Here is a 16,698-nt window from a genome sequence, read left to right on the forward strand (position 1 = left end):
GCCGACTAAAGTCTTGCAGCATTACTCAGAGTGATGATCTACATAACATACAACTAAAATTTTTGAAATCGGGAGGTGGTCCCTATAGGTAAATATTTACCGTAAAGTATTATAATAAATAAGTGTAGCGATAAATGTAGTGATAAGTTAAAAGGAAGCTATGATAATAAGTGCGATAAGAATATAATATGCGATGTGAATATAATATATTGGCTGCAGATGTAAAAAAATTACAAATTAATAAATTTTATTATTATCTTTTATTATTCATATTTAAACTACATTATATTTATTGAACAGGAACTTTTTTCCTTCCCTATAATTTCCTTCACATTTCCTTCATAGTGGGGACCTAACAATACCTTCAAATATATACGTCCGTGAAGCTATCACAGTTGGTCTGTTCTTTGTAGCTGCACTGTTGAACTGGTGCAATAAGTTAAAATGAGACAAATATAGGTTTTCTCATTCTAGCTTATTGCACCAGTTCAGTAGTGCAGCTACAAAGAACAGACCAAGTATTTGCTCAATACGCGTGCGTGACTTTCTCCCACGACTTGTCATCACTGGCGCTCAGTCTCTAGTCAGTCGCGATTAAGATTCAAGCCATCATCCACACGCCAGCGCACTCTGTCGCATACGTTGCGCTTGAATTTGAGAAAAGTGCGAGAAACATTTCTGAGAACACTCATCAAGGTGAGATATATATAGTGGACATCATTCGGCGCAACAAGTACATACGCAATCGTGGCACGCTAGACGTGTCGTAAATTTCTCGCAAATATCCGCAGCTCGATCACGTTTCGACGGAACATCTCGACAAGATGAATACGTATGCTCATTATCGGCCGGCGGAGCGAAGGGAAAAGCGGCAGCCTATTATTATGCTCTTAATTGAAACAGCGATCTCGGACGCACAGAAATGTTCGTCTTGAATATCGACGGACGGGAAGAAAGAAACGACGGTAAAACGAGCGAAAAACGGCGGGCGGGTTGGCCCGTAGAAGAGTGTGGAAAGGCCAGAATGAGAGGAAAGGGGGGATTGGTAGAGAGAAAGAGTTAGCCGGGAAGAAAGGAAACGTGATAAATCTCACCGCGAACAATAAGTTATCGTAAAGAATCGTTTTCGCGTTTCGTGACATGGCGAAAAGAACAATGATTTGTCGGGAAAATTCTCCAATTCCATCTCCAATTTCAGAAATGCCCGTAGAGACACCGGAATGGCTGAATGTATGCTTCGTGCAAAAGGCTCTGCGAAAATCGGAGGAGGATAACTCGATCAACGTGATTGATATATTCACGAAACCGGCTACGAATAAGGGTGACAACTACGGCAGTGATATGATTAGGGCTTTAGTCGAATACACGCAAGATCAGGCCGGTCGTAAGATCACGAAGAAAAAATCAATCATCGTCAAGATCGCGCCTATCAACGACGGGATACGCAAGGATCTCGTGAGTGTTTCTTCTCATACATTTCTCAGAGCTCAATCCTTCAGAGATCAATGTTGTCTCCAGTGTCAAATCGAATCGGATTAAATTCTCAAAACTGAATTTGTAATTAATAATATGATTAGTAGCCGCATTAATTAATAATACATGGCTCTGAGAGCTGCTCGCTGGATGGATATTCGTATGAATATTTTTCTCCGGACTTGTAACACGCGCGATGAATCAATCTTCCACGTCAAACTATCTTCTGAGTCCCAATTATATTAATATTAAAATTCCACATTCCCATCTCTTTCTCTCTCTCTCTCTCTCTCTCTCTCTCTCTCTCTGTCTAATTATTTAATTTCGCGTTAATTAATTCCTTTGAAGATTCGCACGTTAAAATGTTGCCTTAGCCAAGGGCCGAACCTGAACATCTCTTTATATTCGCCGGATCTTAAAAAGAATCAATTAACGCAAAAATTAAGTATGATTTTTCAGGGGAGAGCGGAGAGATTGTGTCAATATGCGAGATCTGCATTTAAATCCTTGCAATTCGAAGTTTTCAAACGGTTCAAACAACACGAGATATTTCCTCAAAGTGGAATGACGAACGTAATCAATAGAACCGAAGTCAATAGACATCGGTGATTAGTTTAACAGAACTGACTCAACAGCAAACATGCAAAAAAAAGGAAAAATAATGAGACATTTAGACTTTGTCTAAATAATTCAAGAGTTGTTGTATGACTCGACATTTTGCGATTCGCATTTTGAATGAAGTTGCCGTCTTGTCTGACTCAAATAAATATTAAGCCTATTCAATTCCTATCAAGCCGCATTTGTTTACTATAAATAAGAGACTCATTAAAATCAATCATAGATGCCTACTCTAAATAAGAGACTTATTAAAATCAATCATAGATGTATGCGTGCGTATTATTAACATTAACGTTTGCTCACATCGTGACATTGCTATTATACCGGATTGCAATGTCGAAATTTGCACAAATGAAAATTCAAAAATATGCCGAATGAAAATTCAAATTAATTTTGAAAAATTTGCAGATCCTGAATTCGTCGTTCTTCGATACGGAAATGTCGATGATGTCAAACACCTTGATCAAAATGAATCAGTTGTTGAAATTCAAACATCTCCTAAGCGCCAAATGTTTGTACACACAGAAGAGAGACATACCGCTTCTGATGCTCCAGGACCTCGCGCCTCTCGGTTTCCGTATGGCCGATCGGGAGGTTGGTCTCGACCTGGCTCACTGTATATTAGCGCTTCAAGGATTGGCCAAATTTCACGCGGCATCTGTGGCTGTTTATGAAAAGGTAAATTACGCAATCCAAATCAACGTGTTTACAACGCAATACACATCTTGCCATCTAACTTTCTTCCCATCGACAACATAATATGAATCTAACATGGATATGAGAAGGTTACGTTACACAAGTTTTAGGCCTAATTAAGTTCAAACTGCATTAAAACCGCTTTAAAACTTCGTAAAAATTCCTTTGACGTAAATATAAAACTGCGAGTGATTTAAATCCGCATGTAACGAGCATCTTGTCAATATTATGATCGTACACGAAATCAAGCTTGAAACATTGAGACATCTTTTCAACAATAATGAATCTCGTGTGACTTGTGTCAATTATCGAAAATTAAACAAATTCATCAATCACATTTATGCGCAACGTGAAAGCCTTAAATATCGAACAACGAAAATTTATTATCACCAATGTTGTAAATATTTCTGTTTTTCCATCTTTATAAAATTTGTTTTTTTTTTCTTTCGTTCGTGTTTTAACTTACTCAGCAATTTATCTTATCTTTTGACGGCAAAAGTTATCACATGTATTCAATTACTTTTCCGCTCGTATTGTACGACTTTATTACTGTATGCAACGTCAAGTTTTTTGTTAATATTATTTTGTCGGCAGCAGATACATACATACATGATTATTTTATATATTTTTATACATATTTTGGAGTATTTTGTGTTATACAGGGTGCACGATTTATCTGAAGACATTGAAATATCTCGAGAACTATGCATTGGATAAAAAAAAGTGGTTAATGAAAGTTATTAGTCTCGAAGGGGGACATCCAATGATACCAAACTCGACCTCCCACCCCACCCCCTGGGGGTGCAGGTTGGGGGCAACTTTGAAATCTTAAATGGAAACCCCCATTTTTTATTGCAGATACGGATTCTACGCCACAAAATACGTAAATTTTATCCGAAACTTTTTTTTTTATTCGTGATAGATGGCGCTGTAATCGCAAAAAATTATATTTTCCGCAATTCTCCAGAAATGATCATTGGATTGAGAAATAAAAAATACCTGTTCAATATTTTTAAAGAACATAATAAAAGTTATTCCCCCCCATCCTCTCGGGGTAGAGTGGGTGATAACATTCAAATCTCAAATGGGGACCCATATTTTTCATTGCAGAATTAGATTGTACGTGAAATTTTTATTGAAACAATTTTTTTCATTCGTGATAGATAGCGTTGAATTTTTCCGAGAAACTACTTTTAGCGTTACACAGGAACAACGACGAGGACGTAATAGTTTTATATTCCCTTCGGGTACTTTTTTAATGTGAGTCCCCTTGCCTCTCACAGATCGGGGTGCTTTTTTAATGTGAGTCCCCTTGCCTCTCACTGTTCAATTAATTAGAGTAAGTGTTCGAAAATTTTACCTTCAACTTCAATACACTTATTGATCCTTTTTTCAAATGACTGTGCACAGGATAGAAGCATATCTGCGGGAGTTTCAGCGCAAGCGTTTCTTATGCGTTCTACCATGTTTTCACGAGTTGTTGGCACTTGTTGATTTAAAAATATTGAACAGGTATTTTTTATTTCTCAATCCAATGATCATTTCTGGAGAATTGCGGAAAATATAATTTTTTGCGATTACAGTGCCATCTATCACGAATCAAAAAAAAAGTTCCGGACAAAATTTACGTATTTTGTGGCGTAGAATCCGTATCTGCAATAAAAAATGGGGGTTTCCATTTAAGATTTCAAAGTTGCCCCTAACCCCCACCTCCAGGGGGTGAGGTGGGAGGTCGAGTTTGGTATCATTGGATGTCCCCCTTCGAGACTAACAACTTTCATTAACCACTTTTTTTTATCCAATGCATAGTTCTCGAGATATTTCAATGTCTTCAGATAAATCGTGCACCCTGTATATTATACCAGGTATGTAAATATGAAACCGGAATTTTTGTATAGAAAATACACGTTTATTGTATGAAAATGATAAAAAATATTTTATTCGAAGTATCGCCCATCGCTAGCTATACATTTCTCCCACCTGTCCATTTGTGGATGCCACGCCAAAAAAACTGTTGCTCTTTTGAGGCAAACCAGTCATCGAGCCATTTTCGTAAGAAATGAAGCGCTGCTCAGCAAGTGCATGTCCCATCGATGCAAATAAGTAGTAATCGGACGAAGCCAAGTCTGGTGAATAAGCCGCATGCGAAAGTATTTCCCAACTAAACGCCTCAATCGTTTCCTTGACCAGTTTTTGCTGTGTGTGATGGTGCATTATCATGAAGCAAAATCACTTTGTGTTGCCTTTTTTGATATTCTGGTCGTTTTTCATGCAAAGCTTGATTCAAATCGATTATTTGTTATCGGTAGCGTTTAGTATTAACGGTTTCGCCAGGTTTTAGCAACTCATAATAGATCACACCCTTCTGATCCCACCAAACACAGAGCATTGTCTTCCGTCCATAGCGATTTGGCCTTGCAATTGATGTCGATGGTTCGCCTGAAGTCACCCATGACCTTTTACGCTTAGGATTCTCAAAATATATCCACTTTTCATCGCCAGTCACAATTCGATGGAGAAATGACTTTCTTTTGTACCTGGCGAGCAGCATTTCACAAGTGGTTTTTCGGTTTTCCTGCTGTCTTTCATTCAGTTCATGTGGAACCCATTTTCCCATCTTCTGGATCTTTCCCATGGCTTTCAAACATATGGAGACGGCTTCTCGTGTCACATTTAATTGATCCGCGAGTTATTGTTGCGTTTGAGCGTCATCCTCATCCAATAATGCTTGCAATTCGCTGTCTCCAAACTTTTTCGATGGTCTTCCACGTTGTTCGTTTCTCACATAAAAATCGCCACGTTTGAATTTTTTAAACCACTCAAAGCACTGTGATTTACCAAGAGCATGCTCACCGTAAGCTTCGACGAGCATTCGATGCGATTCTGCAGCAGTTTTCTTCAAATGGTAACAGAAAATCAATGCTGTCCGCAAATCGTAGCTTGCAGGCACAAAATTCGATATGTTCAACGCTATTACAAACTACGCTGTTATATGAAACTTGTATTGTTGTGAGTTGAAAAAGTTTGTCAGATGTCAACAAATGGAAATGGCGCCAATGACGCGGTTTGACGGTAACTACATTGACAGCTAGGGCCATTTATGGGCAAATTCCGGTTTCATATTTACAGACCTGGTACAATAAGACGAAATATGATACTTAACGTGGAGTGAATTATTAGCAATATTGAACCGTAAATTTAAAATGATGCGAGTAAATATGCGTCGGGATAAGGAAAAATTAATGCGATCGTTAACAATCTCTATAAAACTGAACCCATCCAAGATGAACATCGTGTTTCGCGACCCTAAACTTTGATACGGCACATACGTATACGCGGTAATAATGCGTGCGGCATAATGATCATCATAAACTGCTGCGATTTTGTACAGGCGAATGGAAGTTTGAAACTACACGGTGGATGATCCAGCCGGTATGTCTGACAGAGAATAACCAAAGTTCAATATCCGTTATTACTCTTTAGAGCAACGCGTGCTTCGATGTTGAATAAGAAGGGGAAGAAACAGCCAAGTAAAGAAAAATTTGCACATCATACAAGTTGTCCTAAAAGTAACGGATCGCCCTAATAACTCTTCAATATTAAAGTTTCAAGGAAAATGATCTGAATAAAAATTGTAGGGATTTAAGTGAGCTACCTTATAATGACCTTGAGTTTGACCTTGACTTCTATTTTCAAGGTCATTTGAAGGCCAACTTGCGTTTTTTAAATGGGAACTCTTATTTTTTATTACACTGTTTTTTTCTACTAGTTAATTTGAACAACTTTTGCCTAAAACATTTTTCTATTTATCTAACATATTTTGAGATATTTGAGGAAAACTTGATAACTTTTTCAATATTTAACTTACAATATTTCGCTAATTATTTGTCGGAAGAAAAAGTGGTACTAGACTTTCTTGTTTTATTTAGTCTCAAGAATATATTGTTACAATAGCGCCCTGATTTTTGTTAATTTAATGGTTTTGAAATTTTCAAAAGTCAGTAAGTTAACGAAAGTCAGGGCACTATTGTAACAATATATTCTTCACTAAATAAAGTAAAAAATCTAGTAACAATTTTTCTTCTGACAAATAATTAGCGAGATATCATAAGTTAAATATTGAAAAAGTTACCAAGTTTTCCTCAAATATCTCAAAAAATATTAGACAAATAAAAAAAATGTTTTAGACAAAAGTTGTTCAAATTAACTAGTAGAAAAAAAGTGTAATAAAAAATAAGGGTTCCCATTTAAAAAACGCAAGTTGACCTTCAAATGACCTTGAAAACAGAGGTCAAGGTCAAAGTCAAGGTCATCATAAGGTAGCTCACTTAAATCCCTATAACTTTATCAGATCATTTTCCTTGAAACTTCAATAATGAAGAGTTATTGGAGTGGTCCGTTACTTTTGAGACACCCTGTATATAAATACCGATCTTGTCGTTATTTATCAATAGAGTTTGCTCTGGTAATCTGATAATTTTCGATAATCGGAGATATCAGTGAGATATCAGCGAGGTGTCACCAAGCTTACGTAAACTTAAGCAAATGTTTTGATACTTAGGAGCCGAGTCAAAAACAATTGTATGTAAGTGGAACGTTCAATCCCGAGCACCCGAAGAACTTTCGTGACTACTTCAAGAACACTGTTCAGTCGTTAGGAAAAGAAATAGAAACTTGGCCGGAAATGGACCAAAAGTAAGACTCGCGTGCAAACGCAATTTATCGGCAATATTAAACGTTTTCTTTTCCTTTCCTCGATTGTATCTTCCTGAGGTACCATGTGAAGCTCTTTCTATGAGACATATTTCTTTCATTAGATACACAAAAAAGATTGTTAACATCGCCAGTAGAACGTACGAGATAGGGACGAAAGTAAGCAAGCCACGCGAAGGCGATTTCTGCGTGATCAACCACGGAGATTTCTGGGTAAACAACATGCTGTTCAAGTACAATGAAGCTGGAAAACCAATCGATCATATTTTTGTGAGTACGCCATAGAAGTGTGCTATAAACGATAAGATACCCAAAATACGATGTTTTGCTTTCAATTATCTATCATCTCGGTATGAATCAAAATTGTAAAATAATCACCAACGCGCGCTTCAATTACAAGCGAAAATAAGACTGCGACATTGACTTCACCGGCACCGAGACAAAAAGAATGAACGATGATATGCGGTACGACTCAAAATGCAGCAGTGTATTATGAATAATGCAATAAATTCGGCTTGATCGAATTCAGATATATCCACCACCTATCTGCCCGTGTCGCCTACGTAAACTCTCGATTTCCTAAACACGGGTGCCACTTCTTTTCCCGTACACAGATTTCATTTCTAATTCAATTGCCGAGCGCTCATGAGATCGATCGATCGTGACTTCGTTTGATATTGCAGGTGGACTTTCAATTGGCTGTTTACACATCGCCAGCGATCGATCTCCTCTATTTCCTCAGCACAAGTCCCTCCGTGGAGACCATTGAAGATAACAAAGATGTCCTGCTGGACGAGTACCTTAAAACACTATCGTGCACTATGAAAGAAATTGGCTGCAAAACGCAGCCGCCTACCATAGAAAAACTGAAAGACTCCTTGAAGGAAAGAGCTGCTTATGGAATGATAGCTTCCTTCACGGTGTTGCCGATAGTGTTGTGCGAGAAGGAAAATATAAGAGATATCGACGAGATTATCGGGGACGATGGTCGTTACGAAAATCTGAGTATAAAGGGTGCACTTTTTCGTAAAATAATATCGAAACGAATACCCATGTATGATGAAATGGGTTTATTGGACTTATAACGACGTGCTCAATCTTTCACGACATAAAGGGGAAGAGCAAATGTATTAGGTGCGCAACTAAGTTCTCGCTGTTTTTTTGATGAAAATGCAACTTTATTGTGAAAAAATGGTTACAAATGAATCATTCAAAATATTGCCCATCGCTAGCGACAACTTTTTCCCATCTTTCTGGCAGAGCTCGAATACCGTCACGATAGAAGTGTTCGTCTTTTGAGGCTATCCACGAATCAAGCCATTTTGAGATGTCTTCATATGAGCGGAACTGCTGATTAGCCAGACCATGTGACATCGAACGGAACAAGTAATAATCGGACGGCGCAATATCTGGGGAATATGACGGGTGGGGTAGGACTTCCCATTTGAGCGTTTCTAAGTAGGTTTTAACGGGTTTGGTAACGTGAGGCCGAGCGTTGTCATGCTATAGAATCACTTTTTCGTGCCTCTGCTCGTATTGTGGCCGCTTTTCGCGCAGTGCTCGGCTCAATCGCATCAATTGAGTTCGATACCGTTCCCCAGTGATGGTTTCGTTAGGTTTCAACAACTCATAATAAATAACACCGCCCTGGTCCCACCAAATACACAGCAAAACCTTCGCAGCGTGAATATTCGGCCGAGCCGACGACGTAGAAGCATGACCGGGCAATCCCCATGATTTTGTTCTCTTTGGGTTGCTGTAATGAATCCATTTTTCATCACCCGTAACGATGCGATGAAGAAAACCCTTCCTTTTTTGCCGCTGGAGCAGTTGTTCACAGGCGAAAAACGACGCTCAACGTCCCTTGGCTTCAAATCATAAGGAACCCAAGTTCCTTGTTTTTGAATCATTCCCAACGCATGCAATCGCTTGGAAATGGCTTGGCGGGTAACTCCTAATGCTGAAGCAAGCTCTTTTTGCGTTTGGCACGGATCCTCATCGAGCAATGCCTCCAATTCAGCGTCTTCGAAGGTTTTTGGCCTTCCTTCACGCGAACGGTCGTCACTATCGAAATCACCGTCTTTGAAGCGACGGAACCAATCACGGCACGTTGTTTCACTTAGAGCAGTATCTCCGTAAACTTTTTGAAGTTCTCGATGCGCTTCAGCCGCCGTTTTCTTCGAATGAAAGAAGAAAAGCAACACTTCCCGCAAATGACGATTATTTGGCACAAAATAAGACATTTTCACACAACCAAAAGTATATGACGCAAAAACAAAATCACTAATGTGTCAAAGCAGTTTGTTTACCATGTGTCTAAGCTTGGTTCATGACGTTTTGGTTATGTCACAATCGACCAGCACTTACTACTGGAGCAATCTCTTGAAAAACAGCGGGAACTTAGTTGCGCACCTAATAATACAAAAAATCTTACGAATAACGAGATACAGAATGTTTCACAAATTCCACGTTCCTAGGAATTCACGAAGACATAGAACGGATTAAGATAAATATAAAATTCCCATGCTATTTTGCGATGTACGCAACAACCGAGCTATTAATTACAGAAGTGTAATGAATGAGCACGCGCCGAGATGGTATCGAAAAAGCAACGAAGCTGCTCGAGACAAGAGCGGCCCACGTGATCTAACGACAGTTGCCAGCGTGCAAGAAGAAGAAGAAGAAGAAGGAGAACAAGCCGTCGGCGAAGTAAAACACAAATAAGCTGGTGAGGCACCCGGGCGAAAGAGACGGGCCTAGGCGACAGAACGACGGCTGACGAGAAATATAATCTAATCGGAAACTTCAAGATAGTACTTCAAGATAGACCCGCTAAATATTCCCGCTGTGTCGTCGCTGCAAATTCGAGTATGTTGTTTTCACACACGTGAACGTGTAATTAGCTCAAACTTTCTTCACACGATTCTTGCGAGATTTGAAACGACAAAACTCGTCCCCAAAAAAAGACTCAGCCAATCGCACGCTCGTATGCATATAAATAACACATTTGGATTTGCATCTCGAATCATTCGAATATATCGATACTCGCTTTTCAGGTTCTCACAGAGAATGTCTAAAAATCTCCCTCAAACAAGCAGTATCTGATCTTGAAATTTTCACGGATCACGAAACTTATAAAGCGCAAGTTGGAGGAACGAGAATAGTTGCCTTCGCGGTATTTCATTTCAAGATGATACGTGCGCTCCAGTAGTATTCTCCACATGCAACATTTTTCATAGGCACATCCCGCGACATTTTTTATCAAGCACGAGCGACGAACTTGCGTAAAAGAGCTGGAAAACTTTACGAGACGTTTCGTTCAGAGGACAAAGGTTATCCGCGGATGTCACTTTCCCCATACTTATCCGCAAAAATGATCGTAATGCGGATTAAACATAAACCGCGGGAGCAGCTATAGAAGGAAAATCCATGCGGTTTTTACGATCTCATCGGCAGCAGGCTCTGATTTCTTCCCGTCTTTATCACCGACGAAAGAAGCGTCCCAATTTTAAAGAGCGATCATAAAATGCGCGACTACTTTGTCACGCTTATATCATCAACTCCCGCTTCAATATCCCACTTTCGACAGAGTCTCAACGCACGATCAAGCGCGAGTTATGAAGATTCAGTTTCCGCGAAGAAACTAGTCGGGGGGCGTTCGCAGCCGCGGTGGAATTTAACGCTCGCAGTCGCAAGGGCTTAACATTCTACTCGCGAAGGGACGCCATCGCTCCCCTTTTCCCAACAGTGCGGATGTTTAGCTCCTTTCTTCCATATTTTTCGCGACAACGATACCGCGACGAGGTCCTAACGAGGCAAGTTCGCTTATAACCAGCGTTTATGTCAAGAATGCTTTTCGGGAACATTCCGCTCGAGGGGTTAGTCCGCGATAGAAAGTTCCCTGCGACTGGAGACCGCTGTAGTTTAAAGTTAAACTGCAGCAAGAACATTGTTATTGGGCAGCCCTGAGATGGGCTGCTGTCATCCGTCCGCGACGTCTGCCGCGCGCCTTTGCGATTATCGGCAAATTCAGTTTTCTGGATTGTTTGCGCGATTTCAAGTGGCCATAATATATGGCGATAATACATAGCAATATGTGGCAATAATATATGGCAACAATATACGGCAACAATATATGGCAATAATATAAGGCCATAATATATGGCAATAATTCATGGAATATATTTTTCGTTACAAAAGTCAATGCAAATTTGCGGCATGCACAATGTAATAATAAAAGAGCTCTCTGCGAGCATTGAGTCAAACGCTCACCGATGATGATATTGATGATGTCCCATTGCATCCAACCAGATCCACCAATGTCCGTCCATGTCCGCTGCCGCTCTCCATGTCGCGCAGCATCCATCTTGCAGAGCGTTCCACGTTGATTGCTACACTTTTACCATACAATCCGCGACGCGGTCGATACTTGTATTAGAGCGGCTATATTTGCGTCAATTAACGAACGTTATACGTCGACATCGGTGGAAACTTTTTACGCGCTGCGAAACGAACTCTATAAACTCGATCGGTGAGGAGTAAGAACTGTGTGAAAATTTATCGACTCCAACGGTTGTTTACAGCGCTTTTCGCGATCGCGCCTGAAAAGTCGCGAAAATGCGGGAATATCGATATCTACGAGAATATTCGCGAATGCATGCGAGGAAAGATTAGACAATTAGAAACTGGTCACTCCGAGGGAGCGCAAAAAGAAAGAGAGTGAGAGAGCGGGGCAAAGTTTTAACGCATGATGGTTCCGTCACGACGAAGCTTACGTTCGTGATACTTTGGTGAAATGAGAATTTAAGCTTTCTTTGTTAGCAGTGCGGATATAAACGCGTATATTGATAACCGCGGTTGCGATATTCAAAGGCACGCAAGCGAGGTTACTTCAACCTCGGCGTGCGCTGGCGCAATTTCTGCGTGCATTATATGCTACTCGAGACAATAGGGATCGTGATTAATGGACAATATTGCCAAATAATTCTATAGCCTGTTTTGGAAATAAAAAAAGAGTAGCTAACGGTTTCGGCATTTATGCGTATGAATATATTTTACACGGACAATTGAATATTGTCAAATAATTGTCGTTAAATAATTCTGCGGCCCGCTGGAAAATGAAAGTAAAGTAGCTGATGACCGTATCGCGTTTGTAGATATGAATATCTTTTATTCAAATGACTGAACATCAAAAGAGAATCATTCGGTATTTTAAATCTCGTATGTAATGCAGACTATCGATCAAGTAATCCCCTGATTGTTTCGAGCAATATATTTTATTCAACGTCACAAACATACACATGCAAAAATCTATTTGCAATTCGCATTGACTCGAACGATATTTTATCTAGTCCCACATCCGTCATGCGGAATTTTGTTTCTCTTTTCATTCTGTATTTACTCACCGAAACGGCTTGCAGTCAGAGCCAGCCACGTTCCGCTTCAACTCTGTAACAAAAAATTCACATTCGCTCATCAGATTTGACCAACGTGCGGGCGAGTAAAAGAGTAGTTTACCCTCTGCGATCGTAATTCAAGTCGAGCCGGAAATTATATCCCAGCTCTAGATCGCCAAGGATCAAACAGAGGACTATAGTAAACTTGTAAACTTACCTTCAAGCCGACTCTGCTTGGCCCGAATCGAATCCTCCGATGCGGCATCTGCGTTCGCCGGATTGCTGTTGCTTTCCGCAACAACTGAAACAGAAAAATAATTTCCCCGGTTGATAACCTGCGGTAGAGAGAGAATATCTTTGATCGAGACGAATCGAAAATACGGAAATATTTTGATATGGGATTTTTATCTTTATATTTTTGTTCCAACATTGAAAATTTAAATGAGACATGCAGCTTTCAAGAGAGCTGATGAGGAACAAGTTGCAAAGGCAAAGATCGTAAAGGGTTGAACACAGATGTGTAGGAAACTTGTAAACTTTACCTTTCGGCCGACTCTGCTTAGCCCGAGTCGGATCCTTCGGTATGACATCAGCATCTGCCGGATTGCTGTTGCTTTCCGCAACAACTGAAACAGAAAAATAATTTCCCCGGTTGATAACCTGCGGTAGAGAGAGAATATCTTTGATCGAGACGAATCGAAAATACGGAAATATTTTGATATGGGATTTTTATCTTTATATTTTTGTTCCAACATTGAAAATTTAAATGAGACATGCAGCTTTCAAGAGAGCTGATGAGGAACAAGTTGCAAAGGCAAAGATTGCAAAGGGTTGAACACAAATGTGTAGGAAATTTGTAAACTTTACCTTCCGGTCGACCCTGCTCTGCCCGAACCGGATCTTCCGGTGCGGCATCCGTGTCCGTCGGACTTGCTTTCCGCAACTTCTGGAACAAAAATTTAGCGTTCCTGGTTGATAAGCTGCGGTAGAGAAAGAATGTTTGGTCGGGATGAATGGAGAATATTCGCTACGGTTTTTTTTTTTTTTTTCATTGACATTGAAAGTCTAGATAGGATTTGGAGCTCTTAAAAGAGATGACGAAAAAAATGACAACAAGAAGCGGAGACAACAGTTGTGTGCTCTCGAAAATACTTTTTCATGAATGGACATTTAAATTTAGATCCCGTAACGAGAGTAAACAGACTTGAAAGAAACGCTGACCGAAAACAAAAAAGGTCGCAGTCTAAGAAGCGGTATGACGTTGAATATTTTACATAAGACCGGTATACTCACCGGTATACTGTTGGGAATTATTCAGAATGTTTGATCGAGAACATGATGAATTAGAGATCCGCGTTCATGGACCGTTATCCGTCTCTGTCTGGATCAATATCTCTTGTATATAACAACGCAATAAATAGATAGACAGACAGAGATTGACGAGAGTAATTGCAGATTCATAAAGTCATGATTACTAGTCGGATGATGACGGATCGTGAATGCCGAGCGCGAAATTACGACTTCTTATTCCCGGAAAATTCGTCAAACGTCCGCTCTCGTTATCGGAGACCTCCCGCATAAGAAATGATTCCACATACCTGGAAACATGATATTTCGCTGCCGGCGTCCTGCTCCCCTGCTTCTACTGGAGTCCTTCGGATTTCACTCGCTCACGCTTCTAATGCCGATACTCGCAATTCGACTGTGCGGTTAATCAACGCGATGCCGACGCGGTGCCGACTGAGTATCTCATGGACCGACCAGATACATTTCTTTCTATTACACGAGACAGAAGTGACGAGCGCGTCGCACACGGCTGCTGCTGATGGAATAAGGTGGAATACACGAGGCGTGCGAATATTAATACGAAGGGCAAAAAGTGTCGTCGCTCGCGAACGGATCAACACATTCGGCGCGATGTAAACATTGCGGGTCTCGGCGGCGATTGAAGCAAGAGAGACTTGCCCTTGGACGTCTCTTCTTTTGTCGAAGGTTTTGGAACGACGAGGGGAATGCGAGGAGGCCTTTCAACTGTATGCGACATTGATATACTATTCATTGATTACTGAAAATAAAGACAATTATTCTGTCGAAGCATCGGACATTTGTTAGCTTTATGTTAATTAAAGACGAATGTGTACGATTAGAAAATGTATTAGCAACTAATTGTACAGAGTGTCAAAGTTGTTGGGACGCCGTTTTCGAAGAATAATTAAAGGTCATGATAGCGTTAAAGAGTGGAATTTCACCCCATGCGAATTTTATCTCGTTCTTATTAAATGTTAGATTATCCGCTGCGGACAATAACTCTTCTACTTTTCATCTAATATTCAATGATGATAAATAACATTTAATTGCATCCGTTTGGCTTTTTTTATTTCGGAAATAAAAAAATATATACTAGGGTGAGATTTCACCCATGACAACATCAACGTGACTTTCTTTGATGCTTTTTTTAAAAGTTCAGATATTTCGTCGACTCGCGGGATATTTATAATCGGAGTCTCGTCGCGTTAATTAACACGTGCTCTTCCGAGTCGATCGAATGCTCACCTGCGGCCACTATCAGTGCTACGAGGGAATGTCCGGAGCAGACGGAAGACGGGATGTTGAATTGAGAAGCAGGACGAAGGGAACGAAACGCGGGCAACGATACATCATGCGTCTCCAGACGTGTCAAATCGTTTATTATAGAGGAGACTTTAATACGGCAACATGTATTCGAAGATTTAACTTTTAATACGTACTTTTATTTTTTCTGCTCCTCCCCCCTCGTCCTTGCTCTATTTAGACCTCCGGGCATAGACTACGTTTACACGGCTTCTAACTTCGACTTAGTAACTACCGTAGTTAGTGCAGTCTCGAATCTGATTAGAGTATATTTTTAAATCTAAAAGAATATACCAATCGAATCAAAGAATTCACTAACTACGGTTGTTAATAATCCAGATTAACTTCGCCGTGTAAACGCAGTTATTGTCTGGCATAGAAATGGCAACTGTAGTTGCAGCACGGACATAAACCGCTTGAAAGTGGATGTAGCACGTACTGCCACCACATGCAGGTTTTATCGCTGAAACCTGAAAATGGATGTAACATCATAATTCCTCTCTCAAAATGGATGCAGATGGCGCCCTTTCCCAGTATGGAAAGTCAGTGTCGCCGAAAACGCCGTGTTGGCCGCTCTCACGTTCCTCTCTGCTACTAGCAATAGGCGACGGTGGTCTAGGAGGTTGGAGCGTTCGATAGTAACCGCGGGACCCAGGTTCGAGCCTACCTTACATCCCGATACGTTTTTCTCTGGATTGTGCGTGACGGCACAGCTGCCATCTTACCCGTAAACGTGACGTCTACTAGCAATAGGCGACGGTAGTTTATAGGAGGTTGGAGTGTTCGATAGCAACCGCGGGGCCCAGGTTCGAGTCTCGCCAACACCTGGCACGTTTTTCTGTAGACATTTACGTGACGTCACGGCCACCATCTTACCCGTAACGTGTGACGTCTACTAGCAGCAATAGGCGACAGTGGTCTATAGGAGGTTCGCGAGCGTTCAATAGCAATCGCGGGGCCAGGTTTTGAGTCTAGCAACACCATAGACATAGTATATCTAGATTGCGTATTCGAGAAGTGGGGGGTATAGCTCACGTAGGAAAGGATATAATCTGTTTTTACTGTTCGTTCTCTCTCGCACAGTTCTGATGGAAGGGGTATAGGGGAAGCAATTGCTGTACAGTGTTGTACAGTAATCACTGCCCCTATTCCTCTTCCATCGGGACTGTGCGAGAGAGAACGAATAGTAAAA

At 40.6% G+C, this 16,698-nt stretch overlaps 1 protein-coding gene across 5 annotated transcripts; it reads left to right on the forward strand.

Moving 5' to 3' along the window:
- The first annotated feature begins 593 nt into the window (after positions 1-593).
- Positions 594-11,590, forward strand: LOC105184455 (uncharacterized). Of its 5 annotated transcripts, XM_025303768.1 has the most exons (8): positions 600-696; positions 792-965; positions 1,199-1,455; positions 2,500-2,769; positions 7,349-7,482; positions 7,605-7,770; positions 8,184-8,634; positions 10,068-11,590. In XM_025303768.1, the coding sequence occupies exons 2-7, from the start codon at positions 923-925 to the stop codon at positions 8,583-8,585; spliced, it is 1,272 nt and encodes a 423-aa protein (XP_025159553.1). In that variant the 5' UTR covers positions 600-696; positions 792-922; the 3' UTR covers positions 8,586-8,634; positions 10,068-11,590. The 5 variants fall into 5 exon arrangements, 4 of the variants coding, with proteins under 4 accessions (XP_025159554.1, XP_025159553.1, XP_011141574.2 ...); XM_025303769.1 differs by lacking the exon at positions 792-965 and having other exon boundaries at positions 594-696; XR_003113688.1 differs by lacking the exons at positions 600-696; positions 792-965 and having other exon boundaries at positions 972-1,455; positions 10,068-10,368; positions 10,557-11,590.
- Positions 11,591-16,698: the final 5,108 nt, after the last annotated feature.

Source organism: Harpegnathos saltator, unplaced genomic scaffold (genome assembly GCF_003227715.2).
Source record: "Harpegnathos saltator strain DR-91 unplaced genomic scaffold, Hsal_v8.6 scaffold573, whole genome shotgun sequence".
NCBI classification, from domain to species: domain Eukaryota; kingdom Metazoa; phylum Arthropoda; class Insecta; order Hymenoptera; family Formicidae; genus Harpegnathos; species Harpegnathos saltator.